A 17,810-nucleotide genomic window follows, 5' to 3' on the forward strand; every position below is an offset into this window, starting at 1 on the left:
TACAGGGTTAAAGGTTGCAGACCCCTGCCCTGGGATCATGTCAATGCAGCAAATGCAGTAGGAAGTGTAAAGTCATCAATAAAAAAAAATTTTAAAAATGTTTTTGTCACTGTTTCTGGTGCATTTCAACCACAAATTCATCAATATAACAAACATTTAAAAAATCAGAGCTAATTAAGAGACCCCCTACCATATATGAAAACCATGAGACACTTTAAAGCCTTGAATTTGTTCAAAAATAGAAAATATAGTTTATAATCTAGTGGGTTATAATTTAAAATAGTTTTAATTCTGGTTACCGGGTATAAAGTGATTTTCTACAGTAAATAAAGCTAAAAACTTAAGTCCAAATGTGTCAATATGACGTTGATAAACCACAAAGGATTAATGGATTGTTAGCATCCTCATTGAATGATTCATACCGTCCTTCAACTGTTTGTGAATGAGTTAAATAAAGTTATTTACTTTTTTTTTTACTTTACTACTTACTTTTTCCCTTTACAGTTACTTTTTAATTTTTTTAAACATTTTATGTTAACCAGAGAGCCTCAAAGGAGGGGTAAAAGTGTTGCAGGTTTCAGACCCCTGGAATAAAGTAACCTCCAAAAACCTTCTTAGCTTAAATACTAAAAGTAGCTTAGAACAATAAATGGGCTTCTGGGTTTTGCTCCAGAACATAATGATAGCTCAGTGGATTTTAGTTGAGAAGGAGGGCATGCAGAACAAAAAAACAGTACAAGCTAAGCAGTATTCTGTTCACAATTCCTTAAGCAGATAAAACAGTTTTCAGACTCACATTCACGAGTCCTCACTACTTCAACATTTACATGTTTCAAAGATCGATAAACAGCGTTAAATCCGCTTATGATGAATCACTGGTCTGCAGCCAAGCCATCCTCTTAAACCAATTGTGAGCAAATTCAGATTCATTACTTCCTTATCTTTGCCCCAAAAGCTTTTGTAAAAAAAAAAAAAAAAAGAAATCCTAGTATAAGACCTTACATAATGCCCAATCCGCTACAGCGTGGCCTTTTTTTTCCCTCCAAACTCCAAGTAACTCTGCTCTCGTCAAGAGCAGCTGGTCATGTTATGTCAGGCCAACTGCTGGAGGGACGCCTACTCCATGCACTTGTGCCCACACACACACAAACACACATTTACTTCAAAATTAGGCCATGCTGCCCTGTGAGGCAGTGTGCCGATTTAGACCTGTACAACAGAGCTGGCAGGATGCGACCTCAAAAGCAACCAGGATATGTTCCAAAGGAACTTGCTGCAAAGTCGACACCTCTACAGAGGATGCTCCGTGCAGCATTTGTTGCGCTTATTCTAGATTTATATCAACAAGAAATGTATGTTAGTGAAAATTTTTGCTTATCCAGGAGGCGTCTTGAAGGCGAGTCATGGTATTTGGACTTTTGTCTTATTTTCTTAAGATTTTAAATCAGGGATCTGCAACTTTTAGTGACCAAATCCTCACAAATAGTTCTTCTTTGCCCTTTAAAAACTAAAATATTAATGTTTTTGTGCCTTTATTTTAAATTATTGGATTACAGCAAAGCTATATTTTCCTTTGCACAAAATGTCTCATTGTTTTGCGTTTTGATAGCAGCAGCATTTCAAAATAAAATACACCCTGCACTGTAAAAAATAAAGGATTGAATCAATTAACAAAAGCTTTGTAATTTTGAAATTTCAAATTAAATGTTTAACTTGTGTAAACAATCAACTCAAAATTTTGATTTGACAAAAACTAATAATTTTAAATGTAACAATTGATCCAGTGTTTCACTTGTGCGTCAAATAAAATCCTCAGATTTAACTGAATTAAAAAAAGTAAGAAAGTCAATCAGAGCATTTTCTAGCTGTGTGACTTTGTGCTCCATCTTTTTTTCTCCTTTAATTCTAAAAATCACTATACTGGTGTAGAATCCAATTTTTAAAAAGAAAAACAGTAAACAAAAAATGCATAAATAAAAAAGAACAATAAACTATCAAATTAAATCAAACCTTTTACCATAATTTTGCTTATATCTGTCATTTAAAAAATGTGAACATAAACGACAAATCAACCAACAAATTAACCACAACTACAAAGTCACTTTTAATTCAAATTGTTAGCATTTTACTTCAATTTTTGTTTTTTTACCAGTTTAAAAGAAATATAGTCTCATATGGATATGCCGCCACAGTCATAAAATGGCCGTATTGTCTGTACTATCGTAGTCTAAAGTTGTTTTACAAACTGCTGTTCTAGCCTTTTCAAAGCGCCATCTTATTGGGTTAAATACAGGCATCAAAAACGTCCTTATGCTTGGATAAAACGGCTAAAACAATGTTGGACCTCCAGTTATCTCTCGTGGCCTAAAGGTCTCCTAATTTTATTTTTCTCCCTCTGGTTAATGCGAGACAGAGAGCCTACAAGCCACAGAGACACAGAAACACAGTGGAAGCAGCTGCTATACAGACACAGTCCTCTGTACCAGGAAAATCTTTTAATAATCATATAAACCCAAACATGAAGACATAATTACTGATTTTTTTGTAAAACTCTTCCCAATAAATAAACCTTAGTTCTCAAAATCATCTGTGTCTTCATTCATTCTAAGCTCCTCCCACATGAGGACGAATTTGTGGTGCAAATCCCGCCTGTGTGAGTGCACCATATAGATCCTTACTAACCTTTCAAACCTCTGCAAGGAGAGTGCCAGGGTCTTATTCAGCTCCTCAATGATGCGGCTGGGCGCGTGGAGGCTGCCGTACTGAAGCTGCAGCGGGTGACCGTGGCTTTGGTGGAAGCTGGAGAGCCCAGCCAGCTGGGAGGGCAGCAGGGGGCCGAGGTGAGGAGGCACGCCCTTTGGCGGGCCACACTTTGGCGGGTACGTGCTCAGGGGGTTGGGAGAGTCCAGCCCTGGAGGAACGCAGATCATCACTTTCTTGGGAGGCAGAGGCGGAGAGTGCTTTCCCCCAGGCATGCAGGGCAACTTGACCGGCTGCCGTGAATCTTCAGAAAACATAACAGCAGAAACGTTCATTCACAGATTCTGTACAGGTGCAGTTTGTCAGCAGAGAGAGGAAGCTGGTCATCAGCGTGACTTAGACGTCAGTGTGAATGGAATTAGGCTCCAGTAATGCTGCTTCCCTTCTGCTGACGGATTGAGTATGACAGTGAGAACAAAGTCACTCCAATCACAGGGGAGTTTAATGAGACTCCAATAATCCCATTAAGTGGAGGTACATTTTACAGGAGACACAATCCCAGCTCATCAGCACTTTTTCATACTCTGGGAGACATAAAACATTTAAATAACAATTAGTGTGGAGTGAAAACTTTAACTCTTTAACACACAGCAACACACAGTCAAGGCCCGGGGGCCGAATCCGGCCCTCCGGATCATTTTACTTTATTGTTATTCATGGTCCGATGCTATATTGCGCTTATTTTTAACTTGTATAATTTTGACAAAAATGTATTATTCATAATCATGTTAAAAAGTTACGGTTTTAAAAATTGGCATTCTGCTAGCTTTTTGGACTTTTTTGGCATTTACGCATTTTTTTCTTGCCCATTTTGGAGTTTAGCTAATATTTCAGCTACATGCTAGCTGTTAGCTGTTTTGGCTAATTTAGGTTTTTTTCTTTTCATTCTTTTTTGTCCATTTTGGAGTTTAGCTAATATTTCAGTTACATGCTACCTGTTTTGGCTAATTTAGGCTTTTTCCTTTTTTTTTGTTTGTTTTTTTGGCTGTTTTGAAATTTATCTAATATTTCAGTTACATGCTAGCTGTTAGCTGTTTTGGCTAATTTAGGTTTTTTTCTTTTCATTCTTTTTTTGTCCATTTTGGAGTTTAGCTAATATTTCAGTTACATGCTACCTGTTTTGGCTAATTTAGGCTTTTTCCTTTTTTTTTGTTTGTTTTTTTGGCTGTTTTGAAATTTATCTAATATTTCAGTTACATGCTAGCTGTTAGCTGTTTTGGCTAATTTAGGATTTTTCCTGTTTTTTTTTTTTTGTTTTTTTTTTGGCTGTTTTGGAGTTTAGCTAATATTTCAGCTACATGCTAGCTGTTAGCTGTTTTGGCTAATTTAGGTTTTTTTCTTTTCATTCTTTTTTGTCCATTTTGGAGTTTAGCTAATATTTCAGTTACATGCTACCTGTTTTGGCTAATTTAGGCTTTTTCCTTTTTTTTTGTTTGTTTTTTTGGCTGTTTTGAAATTTATCTAATATTTCAGTTACATGCTAGCTGTTAGCTGTTTTGGCTAATTTAGGCTTTTTTCTTTTTTTTTGTCCATTTTAGAGTTTAGGTAATATTTCAGTTACATGCTAGCTGTTAGCTGTTTTGGCTAATTTAGTTAAGTTTTTTTTTTTTCCATTTTGAACTTTGGCTGATATTTCAGTTACATGCTAGCTGTGTTGGATAATTAAAGCTTTTTTCATTTTTTTAGGCTACTTTGAAGCTTAGATATTTTTTTCAGCTACATGCTAGCTGTTTTGACTAACCTAAGTTTTTTTTAAGGCTTGTTTGGTACTTAACTAATATTTTAGCTGGCCATCACCTTCTGCATTTTTAGCTATCAATTTCAGTATCTTCGGCTATCAGCACTAGCATATTCTGTAGCCAAATTCAGCTAACAGCATTCACACTAGCATTATCACATGCAATGCTATATATCTAGTTTATAATTATGTTAAAAAGTTATGGTTTTAAAGCTTTAAAATTGTAGTGTTCAATAAATGCTTATCCTGTTCGGCCTGCGACCTTAGGTGTGTTTTGGACTTTAGTCCCTTGTGCGATTGAAATCGACACTCCTGATTTAACACTTGAGGCGTTGCAGGTTACATTTAAACACAAAATATTTAACATATTGCAACTTTTTAACCGTTCAAATGATCAATTCTATTAGATTCTGAAGGAGAAATGCTGCGCAAGACACTTATCTTCTTCAGAATCTACTAGAAATACATTGATTGTGTTAACGGTTGTAAAGTTACAGTAAATCAAAGAACATAAACACTGGAGCTCAGGTGTGAAAGGGTTAATCCCACACGCCACCGACCTGTGCTGTGGTTTGGGATCCTTGAGAAAGGCTTTGGAGGGAGAGCCGGGGGCTGTTTCTGATACAGTGGGGGCTTCACAGGTGTATCTTGATGGTCACCCGGAAAAGTGACTGATTTTTTCGTAGGTAAGACCATCGAGGATTTTATTGACGATTCCCGAGAGCAGATCCCAGCATCCACTGGGGATCTGAATTCCACGCTCGCTAGAGAGGAGGAGACAAAGGGAACAGTGTCAACAAGAAAATACTATGAGATAGGACTGTTGGGAAACCTACACAGGCTGGAATCAGATCACAGTCATTCAATATTTATCTACTTTTAATTTGATTCAAAATCTAAATTTTTGCGGTTTGTTTCAGCTCAATATACGCGTTTGGCGTAATTCAAAATAGCTAAAACTTGGAAAAATCCTTTAAATTTGCTAATAAGCAATTAACTATGGAGAAAAACTTTTCAGATGGCTTTTTCTTACCGGATGTAATGCAACAAAATAACATTAAATATAAAATACTTTTTAAAAAAAAAATTATGTGATAAAAAAAAAAAAGATCTTAAAATTCTGTTAATTTTGAGGGATATTCTTGTGGACGGATCATGAATCAAGTTCACTTCCTGAGACTGCACTACTTAATTTGACTAATAATCTTACATAATAGATTATACAAAAAGGCCGCGTTTCCTTATCCTTTGCTTTACATCTTAAAATGAGTCAGTGGATTTTTTTTTTCTTTTTCTGTCATATCCTGAGGCATGAAGCGCTTTGCTGTCAGAATCCGAAATACTTTGCTGAGCCTTTGAATGTGGCATGTCAAATTACCATCAGAGACGCTACACATTTCCCATAATGAAAGATCCTATCTGTGCATGCCCTGTGTCAAACCCTCACCAGTGCACATCAGACTTCTGATTAACGAGGGACTTTCCAATTTTAAGACTTAATACGCCAAAACTATCTACACTTGAAGTTTCTACTTAAATTTTAGCCCGTCTAAAAACCCATAAAATGAACTCACCTTTTTCAAAGATTTCCTTCAGCACCCCCCGCTTGATGAGTTCATCCCGGCTCTGTCTCAGTGACATCTTTCTTTCCAAAGCTGAGGATAACAAAAGAAAGATGCGTTTGCAACTTATCCAGAAAAAAAAAAAAAAAAATCTAATAATAAACCTCAAAGCGAGTCAGCAGTTTAACCCTGATTGAAGAAGCTCCAGATAAGGTTTGCAAAAAAATGATCAATTATGCCGACGGGGCACTCACTTCAGCAATAATTTTCTGCTGATCTATTTAGGGAAAAGAAAAAACTGAAGGGTGAATTTTGACCGACTCCAGCGGAGGTTTCTTCCTTTGGTTATTCAGTCTGTGAGGCTTCACTTCAAGTTCTTAAGACTTAAGAAAGTGTTATGTTCACAGGGAAAATAGAAAAAGAGGACAGTAACATAAAAACTGGACACCAATAAGAATGAAAGGAACACGGTTTTTTAAATAAAAATGCTAAGGACTGCCTCTTTAAAACAAACAAAGCCCACAAATCAAGACTAACAAGGTCCAACCCCCAAACTAAAATAACAAAACCCAGCTGTGTAAGACTGCTGGGGACAAAGAGGGGGGAAAACGAACAAAACCAACACAACAAACCCTAAACTTCAAACCCAACTGACTCCTTACTGACTGACTGAGCGAGGCCTCCTCCGTCTTAAATGGCCAATTAAGGAGAGTTGGTCTCACCTGTCAGGTGAGCAGAATGACGGGAAGGAAAAAAGGCACAGCAGCAGTAGGATTTAACAAAAACCATATTTACAATACAGCTAAAAGGTGTTTACCTCTTTAAAAATAACTTGATTTAAACAAAATTCTTGCCAACGTTTTGAATTTATTGACACTTTTACTGTTGGTTTTATTCGCTTTCGCCGTTGGCTAACCTTCACCTTACCTATTTACACAAATGTTCATTTATCCTTGTTCAAATACATTTTGAATAAAATTGATTAAATTGGAATTAACTAGATTACAGAACTTTAATTGATTCCACAATACAGCATAGCTCTATACCAGGGGTCAGCAACCTTTACCAGTAAAAGAGACATTTGGACTTGTTTTCTAACAATCAAAACCTAGAAGGAGCCACATAGATTTACTTTAACCTTTAAGAAACTTGGATAATTCATTACCATTTTTTAAAATAATAAATATTAACTATTCCTATTTTTTGGCACGATCAAAAACAAAAGTATAAAAAGAAACTAGCATCTCTCAAAATATGATTTTTTTTTTAATTTTTACCTTTTAGTCGGTAAAAATGACTAAAATTAGTAGATGCCGAATTAGCCAAAAAGCTAGCTCGTTGCTTAGTTACTAGCTAAACTCTAAAATAGCCTAAAATTCCTCGTTAAACTAAATAATTAAAAAACTGTTGCTAAAATAGAAGCTAAACTATAAATTAGCCTAAAAAATCTCAGTAGATAACAAATTACCCAAAAACTTTAGCTTATCGCTAAATTTTTAGCTAAACTCCAAATTAGCATAAAAAACTCAGCAGAGGACAAATTAGACAAAAAAAGCTAACTTGTTGCTTAATTACTAGCTAAACTCTAAAATAGCCTAAAATTCCTCGTTAAATGAAATTATTAAAGAATGTTAACCTGTTGCTAAAATAGAAGCTAAACTCTAAATTAGCCTAAAAAATCTCAGTAGATAACAAATTACCCCAAAACTTTAGCTAAATTTTTAGCTAAACTCCAAATTAGTATAAAAAACTCAGCAGAGGACAAATCAGACAACAACAAAAGGCTAACTTGTTGCTTAATTACTAGCTAACCTCCAAAATAGCCTAAAATTCCTCGTTAAACTAAATTACAAAAATTAAAAAACATAGAAAACTTCTTTTTAAATTGTTTTTCTTCAGCCAGAGAACCACCATGGAGAGATAAAAGAGCCGCAGGTTGCAGACCTCTGCTCTATACAATAGTATTCAATATTAAAAAGAATCATTTATATTGATTCATAATCTGGTATTTGGTAATTATATCCATTTTTTCAAGATGATGCTCTTGGATTTCTTATGTGGCATCTCGACTTACATAAACTCACTCAGTAAATAAAATAACCATCATATCAGTATTATGGGATATAAATACGCATTGCAACATATTCAAGAGGAAAAATAAATAAATAAAAATGCACATTTAAAAAAGAAATCCATCAGGATCTTAGCTTAGTAGCTCGGAGTTGGTGTGAAATCCAAGTTTATAATTAGATGCTACTTGGGGAGCCAGCTGCATCAAAAAGATGGGACGAAGTTAACATGAGGTCATGCATATCCATGGGGCAGTAAACACAGTTGGTACCGAATTAGCACAGCATGATTTTTGACCGAAAGTAGCAGCTTTATTCAATTATTTTCCTCATATAATTAATATTAAAACCGAGAACGTAGTTTCTGATGGTCACACAAATCAAAACATGAATTAAAATCCAACGTTATCATTTTTCTCTGTAAGTTGCTTAAGAAAAATTGTAAAACCTCTTAGCCGGCGTGGCGTGGGGAAGCCCAGGGTCAGAGGTCAGCGATAGACTGGCGGTCCTGGAACGTGTTCAGGGATTATCCGCATGTTTCACCGAAAATGAAAAGCAATTACTCAAAGCTTTATGACATAACTGTTATGCCATGGGATGTGGACACTTATGCAACATCACCATTAACTCAAAAGCTTTAATGAGAATATTATGTCTTTAGATTTGACAGACAGGCTTTCCTGAACCAAAAGTGGCGAGCGGTTGGACTGAGGAGGCACATGTCACTTGCAGAGCGCACATGAGGATAATAAAAAGCACAGGAACACAGTTTGACCAATGCATCATTTTAGGAAAAGAGGGAGTATTTTATCCTTATTTAGAAGGTTCTCTCCGTACCCTTCTGAGGATCAATATAACTAAGAATAGGACACAATTTGAAACTAGAGAAGTTGCATTTCCTGTGATAATGCTAGTGTGAATGCTTTTGCTGAATGTGGTCACTGAAGATGCTAAAGCTGTTTGCTGAAGATGCTGAAGAAATTCATTTTAATTGCCGAATGTCATAAACGTGCTGAACATTTTGATGCCAAAATTGCAAGATTTGCAGAAAGTGCACAAAGAATTAGAAAAAAATGTTTTGCATTGCTGCTAAAATATTAACTCCAAATTAGATCAAAAACTTAAATAGGTGCCAACTTAGCCAAAAAGCTAGCAAATTACTAAAATACTAGCTAAACTCAAGAAAAGGCCAAAATACTTCCTTAGATGCCAAATTATCCAAGAACATTAGCATGTTGCTAAAATATTAGCTAAACTCAAAATTAGCCCTAAAAACCTCAGTAGCATTGATCTCCTTAACATGCTGAACGTTTTGATACCAAAATTGTTTAGGTTTCAAAGTGTGCAAACAATTTGATGAATTGCATGAAGAAGAAAAACGCAAAAATTACGTAAAATTGCAACAACAAAAAAAATGATATGTGTAAAATTTTAAAATTTATGTGAAGTTTAACAAAACTAAAAGTAAAAGCTTGAATTTCCTTAACATACTGGATGTTTTAATTGCAGAAATTTGAAAAGTTCTCATTCATTTCAATGGAACTGAAAAATTGTAGAAATTGCGTAAAATTGTATAAACAGTAAAGTTTACAAATACCAAAAATAAAAGCAATAACGTCCTTAATGAACGTTTTAATACCAATATTGTCTAGGTTTCAAAGCACGCAAAAAAAATTGATGAATTGCATGAAGGAGAAAAAAAATGATTTGTGTAAAATTTTTAAAATGTATGTAAAGTTTAACAATACTAAAAGTAAAAGCTTGAATTTCCTGAACATGCTGGATGTTTTAATTGCAGAAGTTTGAAAAATTACTGTTCATTTCAAAGGGGTGAAAAATTCTATAAATTACATAAAATTGTATAAACAGTAAAGTCTACAAATACCAAAAAAATATGTAAAATTGTAAAAAAAAAACAGTAAAAGTAAAAACATGAATTTCCTGAAACTGCTGGATGTTTATAATGGCAGAAATTGCAGAAATGTGAAAAATTCCCCTTCATTTCAATGGGGCTGAAAACTTATATAAATTGCATAAAATTGTATTACAATAAAGTTTACAAATACCGAAAATAAAAGCAATAATATCCTTAATGAACTTAACATTTTGATACCAATATTGTATAGGTTTCAAAGTATGCAAAAAATCTGACGAATTACATGAAGGAAAGAGAAAATTCTAATTGCAAAAATTATGTAAAATCCAAAAAAAAAAGGTTGTGTAAAATATTAAAATGTATTTGAAATTTAACAATACCAAAAGTAAAATCATGAATTTCCTTAACATGCTGAATAGCAGAAATTTGAAAAATTCCCCTTTCCTTTATAATGAGGCTTAAAATTTGCATTAATTGCGTAAAATCGTAAAAACAGTAAAGTTTACAAATACCAAAAATGCAAGTGATTATGTCCTTAATGAACTTAATGTTTTGATAGCAAGATTTCAGAAATTGCTGAAAGTGTGACTGTGTTTTTATTCATCAAAAAGCTAATCTGAGAGCCTAATAAATAAAACTGGTCGATGAGAGCTCATCCTATGCTGATTTGGAAATGCTGCAGTTTTTTTCTGAATTAACAGGAAAAAATCCACTGTGAAGTGACCCAGATACTGAAAACTCATCCTACGAACCCCGAGGCTCAGCAGCTCAAAGTGGAGGCTTTCAAACTTTCAAGTTCTATTGATTCACTTTTTTTTCTTTTTTTTTACTTTATCAGCCATGCAAGATTGGCTAAAGCTGAAGACCTCGACACCTGTAGAGGAAACATCAAAAACCACTTTTCTCCTTTTTAAAACGGGGAGAGCGAGGCATGAAATCCCAAATCTGCTCCTCTGATCAGCACCGAGCTTAATGACTGCTGCAGATCTGCTGATAGAAGCTAAAAATAGACGTAAAGATAGCATCGGAATGCTAAAACGCCCCCCTCCGCGATTGATTTCTTCCGGATACAATCTAAAAATTCACAAGATGCATTAAAGACGGCGTGATAAGATTCACAAGTATCTCTCGAGGTGAAGAGTGCAGTAGAATTCATCTGTTGGCGTCAAATCCTGCACGTTGCTCCAGTTTTCCAGGACAGCATCTGCCTACCCAACAGCTCGCCTTCTTCCCATCGTCAGTGTTTAGATTTCACAGAGGCAGAGCAAAATTCATATCAGAGACAAAGCAGGCGGCATTATAGCTGCTGGAACAAAGGATCTGAGGAGGACAAGATCTATGAAGGAGATAACAACCACAGAAAAAACGCTTTAGATAAAACCGTGGAGGAGCTCCAGGGAGCCGCAGTTTAGCCGCAGCTCTCTGAGGGTCCGTCCCTGTGAGGCGAATGCGCCGTTGTTTGCATCAGAGCGTTGAATCTCCTCAGAAATGCTGTTGATTTAGCTGCAGAGCTCTCTGCACTGCTTCCTGCCAAAGAAATTATCTACGCTGGCTTTGGTTTCTGCAGAGCTGTGGGCCACTTCTAACGTATCCGAGGCGTGAGTTTGATAGCTGTGATCCTTTCTGGACGCTTTTCGGCACGTAAAAACTTAATCACACTTTCAGCGATTTTTGCAATCTTGGTATCAAAACGTTCAACATTCAAAATATGCCCCAATTTTCAAAATTTTAAGTAGATTAGCAAAAAGCCTTTGAATATATTCATGGGATATGTTTTAATCTTTCATAGTAATTTTCCCAAAATTTGGAGTTTACCAAATATTTTAGCAAAAATTCTAACATTTTTGGATAATTTGTTATTTACTGGGTTTTTTTAGGCTAATTTAGAGTTATATTTTAGCAACATGCTAACGTTTCTGACTAATTTATTTTTCTGAGGAATTTTAAGCTATTTTTGGTGTTTTGTAGCTGGTAATTAGGCAATATGCTAGCTTTTTATGCTAATTTGGAATTCAGATAACAGTTTAGCAACATGCTAATGTTTCTGGCTTATTTAATATCTACTGAGGTTTTTTTAAGCTAATTTTGAGTTTAGCTTCTATTTTAACAGCATGCTAACATTTTGACTAATTTAGTTTTTTGAGGAATTTTAGGCTATGTTGGAGTTTATCTAGTATTTAAGCAACGAGCTAGCTTTTTTGGCTAATTTGACATCTACTTTTTGGGGGGTTAATTTGGAGTTTAGCTATTATTTTAGCAAAATGCTAACGTTTTTGGCTAATTTGTTATCTGCTGAGGTTTTTTTAAGCTAATTTTGAGTTTAGCTTCCATTTTAACAGCAGGCTAACAGTTTAACTAATTTAGTTTTCTGAGGAATTTTAGGCTATTTTGGAGTTTAGCTAGTATTTAAGCAACAAGTTAGCTTTTTGTGCTAATTTGCCATCTACTGACATTTTTTTATGCTAATTTGGAGTTTAGCTAATATTTAAGCAATGCACTAAGAAACAACCTTATATGTTTGTATTAGAGATTTTTAAGCAATTTTACTAAAAATGTTTTTAGAAATTTAGATCAACTTTAGAGCTCTTTCGCGGTTCTTTAATGAAATTTCCAGTCTTTAAGCAAATTTAACATTTTGCAAATAGATTTTGCATTTTCAGCAGATCCCTTCACCACTTAAGGTAAATTGCATCACCATTTTCAGCAAAAAGCTTCAGCGTTTTCGGTACTTTCAGCAACACGCATTCTTCTATTTTAGCAACAGGCAAACATTTTTGACTAATTTAATTTACGGACTCTTAGGTTAGCTAGTATTTAAGCAACAAGCTAGCTTTTTTGGCTAATTTGGAATATACTATGTTTTTTGGGGAATATTTGGAGTTTAGCTCATATTTATGCAACACACTAAATATTTTAGCAAAATTGGCATGTATTAAAGATTTTTAAGCAATTTTACTACACATTTTTCCAGAAATGTAGGTCATCTTCAGCGCTTTTTTATATTTTTTTAAAGAAATTTCCAGTCTTTTAGCAATTAAAGTAAACTGCATCACCATTTTCAGCAAGAATTAGCATCGTCAGTGACTAATTTCAGCAAAAAGCATTCACACTACATTATTACAGGTAATGCAACTTTTCTAGTTTTAATATGGAAGTGCCAAATTGTAATTTTTTTAACAAGAGCAGCTTGTGAGATAACCTTTAACGTCAGTACAAAGACGAGAGATGAAAGCACGTTATAAGTGGCTACAAAAAATATATATATTTAATCCACACATGATGGTTAGAGCATCATTAAAAAATTGAATTAGGCAAACAAATCAAGTGGAATCAAACGAAAACAGCCATTTCCCTCGGTTCTGCAGCGTGTCATTACCAGAATAAAAGGCGTCTTTTGTTGCTCAGCTCTTGATTGTCTTTCAGCACAAAAGGGTAGATCACTGGCCATAAACCGTGACAATACAGCAACTCCATGATTGCTTCAACAACACTCCACATAATCGTCGAGCACTTGAGGTGAGAAGTTACAGCTTTTTCATACCTGACAAAACGGGGAAAAACAAAAACCCTACAGACATTTAGGACAACAGTGATGAGGCCTGTCCACGTTCTCACATCAGACACTGAATCACCATCCAAGAAATGTTAATTTGATATTACTAAATCAGAACATCCTGTCCTGTTCGAGCCGGATTCAGGTCCCCGAGTAATTGCTCATCCTCTACATAGACCGGCGTTCTGCTTCCAGGCTGAGACATACAGTCTGCCTCCTCCCTCCCAGCCGGCTGACAGTAGAATTCAGGATGTGTCAGCCAAGGAAAATAAACAGAGCCACATCTGAGGAGACCACGTCCTTCACTCTCTCCTGACAACCATTGGCTGCCAGATCAAAGGAACTCTTTGAAGACCTCGAAACTCCATCGCTGCCATTTTCTATTAGCATGAGGCAAGCGTTCAACTCCAATAAGAGACATGCATTCAACGGAATGCCTGCATATGGATTCATATAAATAATTGTTATGTACCAGCAGATGTCTGCTTGAACTTCTCACTCTTCTTCTTCCTCCACTTCCAGGGCTTGAGGAGTCTTCCCAGAGTGGCGAACTTGCTCCGATGACTGATGGGTGGAGTGTGGGCCCCGGAGACGAAGGATTCAGAGCGCATGGCGGCCAGCCTATCTACTTCCTCAGCTGTGGAGGAGAAACAAAGACAATACGATTAAATAAAGCAGAGTCTCTTTAAAAAGTAAACATGCAGAGGAGTTGATCTGCAGCAAAACATTTTTACTGTCAGCAGCACGAATCCGTGCCAAGTGGCCTCCTGATTTCTGTTGTAACTCAATGAGGCTGAACCAGCAGCACAAACAAGCCGGCGTGTCACATATCATTATGCAGAATAAACACAGTTAAAGAGTCTGGTGCTGCTGAGCAGCCGGCGTTACTCGCCAAAAAACACACTAAACAGACTGATAAGCACCTCATTAAAGGGAAATCTCCACTCTTCATGAAATATTCACAAAGCCTTCGCTTTTGACTTTAAAGCACTGTCTGACATCAAAAGCAAAGAATGTAAAGTCTTTTGCTGCTACACGGACGAGCTCAGGCAAATGCAAAATGCTACAAATCACTCGTATAAACAAACATGGACGCAACAAATCGGACTCAAATGAACCAAAAATAGAAAGATGTCAGAATTTAAATGAAATTTAAAAAAAAGATTTGTAGATATTAGGATAAATAAAAATGAAAGCAAAAAAAAAGGCCTAAAAGCACAAAAGTGGCAATTTTCCTCATTAAAAACAACAAATAAGCAACAAAATGAAGCAACATACAAACATTGAATATAAATGTATGAGAGGACTATTATTAGAGTCAATGAATGAACGAGTTAAAGTAAATTTCTACCTCAAGCAGCCTCTTCTTCTCCCAGGAAAACAGTATTGTGACAGTAAAGGAGTGCATAATGGAGGAAAGATGTCCTAACAGTTTTGTCAGCATCCAAAATTAATAAAAAACTTAACAGCTGGTGTTAATTGAACGAGTTGAAAATCGATCCGTTAGAGGCCAACAATAACAAAAAAAGGAATGAACTCCAGCCACATTCTGTTGTTAATAATTTTGGAACTGAATTACTAATGACAGAAGCGTAAATGTATTATTTTATCTCGACACATGCTGCACCCTGAAGTTTTCTAGGTGATGGATTCAGCTTCAATATTTTTGCTTATCTGGTGCTAATAAGTATGTTTATGGATTTTAAATTTGACCTATTTTCCTTACTAACTAGACGTGACATTTGCCATGCAACACAATCATGTCAGATGTGGGGATTGTTTGGCTTTCTTAAGCAAGTTAAGCATTGGTTCTCATCATTTTTTGCTAAATTTTGGAAAATTCCTAATTTCTAAATCTTTTTTATCCGCATCTGTTTGTATAAAATGAAGACTAAATACTCAGGTGTGTAGGACGAGTTTAAAGTTTATGAAAAATAAAAATAGCAGCTCTTATTTCTCATATGCTGAGAGGGCTTAGAATACAAATAAAAACATATTTTTTACATAAACCTCAAACACTAAAAAACTACAACATTGCTTAAAGCGTAGAATTCCAAACCCCAAAGTCCCACTTCAAAGAATTTTGTGTTTTTGGTGTTCTTGTAGCAAAAAAAGGGACAAGACAAAAAAAAAAAACATTGTTACACTTTCAAATGTCCACAGGCCATCTAGCTAACAGCTAATTTGCAGACCTGGGGCCCGTTTCAAGAAGCAGGTTTTGTTGGAACTCTGAGTTCGTGAACTCCAAATTCGGCAAAACTCTGAGTTTTCGGTTTCAGAAAGAGGGATAACTCAAACCCGTGAAAGTGGGCGAAACCAAGCCCATTCCAAGAAGCAGGTTAAGCTGAACTCAGAATCAATCACTATGGTAACTGAGTCTGTGAACGAAACCTGGTCGGTAGCAGGTTTTCTTCAGGAAACTTAGAGTTCTCTGCGGTCTCCGCCCCTTTTTAAAGTGAAAGATGTTCAAATATGAGTTCCTCATGAACATTTAGAGAACATTCACATTAGAGACGTCACGTTTTCACCACTCAGAAACCAAAATGACATGTTAATTCATAGAGGATCATGTAGAGAGGAGGCTGATTAATCCAGAGGAAATGTTATTTACGTCAGTAGAGGATTTGGAGGACACGAGTCGACTGACTGGAGTTTCCCAATTCATTTTTATTTCAGTGATATTATAAATAGTGAGTTTTTCCAGGGACTCGCTATTAAAAAATACAGTTTTCTTTTCCTTATTTTAAACCCTTAACAATAGGAATCAAGGAATGTCACACACCGGAGAATGATTTGGACTTGTCCTCCGTCCAAGTCTTGCGTCAGACATTAGCTCAACTGACAGCAACGCTGCCTCCCACTGCATAGGTAGCGAGATCGACTCCCGGCTACGGAAAGTTATTTTTATGTTTAAAAAAAATTGGCGAATATTTTTTAAGTCTTGAGAAGTAAAATTAAATAAATACTTTTTAACATATGCCAGGCAGCTACAGTTTCTTTTTAGCGTGCAGTGATATCCGTGTGTGTAGGGGGGGTGGTGGGGGGTTACGATCACGGAGATTACTTATTAGATTGGTAACAGATCAAAAACCACTCCTTACTCAACAAGTGACAAAATAACCTTCCTGACATTATTTATTCATTATTAGAAATGATTCAAATAACTGCAGATATTTTCTCTCTGTTCTACCGCTGCAGCTGTGTTGCTTTTCTTGAAGTAAATGTTCTCTATAGTCGCATATGCTTGAAGGAACTTATCAATTTCCCTCGCCGGAAGTACGTAACTCAGCTGTTTGCTCCCGTTGCCATGGTGAATCATGCTGTCTTTGCTCCATTGATCGGGGCTTTTTATGGTCGCGACGCTCACACCTGGTTCTGGTTCTGACAACTTCAAGTTGATTGAATCAAACATTTTCAGCTGTTCTGGAACCGAAAACCCTGAGTTTGAGAATTTTGAGTCCAGTGACTCTAAGTTCAGGTTCGAACTCTAAATTTGTTGAACCTGCTTCTTGAAACGGGCCCCAGGTCCCTGAGAATAATCAACAAACAACAAAGATACAAACATCATCTGCATCATCGGCGTTTTCTTTACACCGCCAACATTAGTTTGAGGTTGTGGGGCGCTGTAAGCTAGTGGTAGAGCCTGTAAACAAGGGGATGATGGGATATGAGGTTCGCCAACAAACTCAGAGGCAAATTTTTTTATTAATTCTGTCACTTTGTAGAAAAAAATGTCTTAAAAAAGGAATACAAGCTCTTTGATTTTGGCTAAAATCTGCATGAACATAATGAAAAAAATCCTTGGGATCATCTTTAAAATATAGTTCAGACTTTGAAACATTTAAAAGAGGATCAATCCTTTAATTTGGTGGTATTTTTTGTTGACTTTATTCATACTCAGGAGATTAAAGTGTTCACCGCTTTATTTAAATAAAGTTGTGAAGTCTATTCTAAGACAGGGGTCCCCAAACTACGGCCCGCGGGCCGGATCCGGCCCTCCTAGACATTTTTGGCCAGGCCCCCCAAACTGTTTTGGCTAAATTAGACATTTTTCCCGTTTTTTAGGCTAATTTTACAATTAGCTAATATTTCAGCTACATGCTAGCTGTTTTGGCTAATTAAGTCTTTTTTCAGTTTTTAAGGCTAATTTGAAGTTTAGCTAGAATTTCAGCTACATGCTAGCTGTTTTGGCTAGTCTTTTTTCAGTTTTTAAGGCTAATTTGAAGTTTAGCTAGTATTTCAGCTACATGCT

The 17,810-nt window shown here is 35.9% G+C and overlaps 1 protein-coding gene across 2 annotated transcripts in view; it reads right to left on the minus strand.

The window, feature by feature from the left end:
* Positions 1-17,810, minus strand: part of LOC112147366 (phosphatase and actin regulator 1) — a 56,040-nt gene that overhangs the window by 17,738 nt on the left and 20,492 nt on the right. For both annotated transcript variants that reach the window (XM_024273699.2, XM_024273698.2), the window contains exons 2-5: positions 14,031-14,195; positions 6,073-6,153; positions 5,059-5,262; positions 2,683-3,004 (exon numbers count right to left, since the gene is read on the minus strand). In XM_024273699.2, coding sequence (XP_024129467.1) covers positions 2,683-3,004; positions 5,059-5,262; positions 6,073-6,153; positions 14,031-14,195 — 772 coding nt within the window. The remainder of the gene's footprint in view (positions 1-2,682; positions 3,005-5,058; positions 5,263-6,072; positions 6,154-14,030; positions 14,196-17,810) is intronic.

The sequence above is a fragment of the Oryzias melastigma genome, linkage group LG17, assembly GCF_002922805.2.
Source record: "Oryzias melastigma strain HK-1 linkage group LG17, ASM292280v2, whole genome shotgun sequence".
In the NCBI taxonomy this organism is placed as follows: Eukaryota; Metazoa; Chordata; class Actinopteri; order Beloniformes; family Adrianichthyidae; genus Oryzias; species Oryzias melastigma.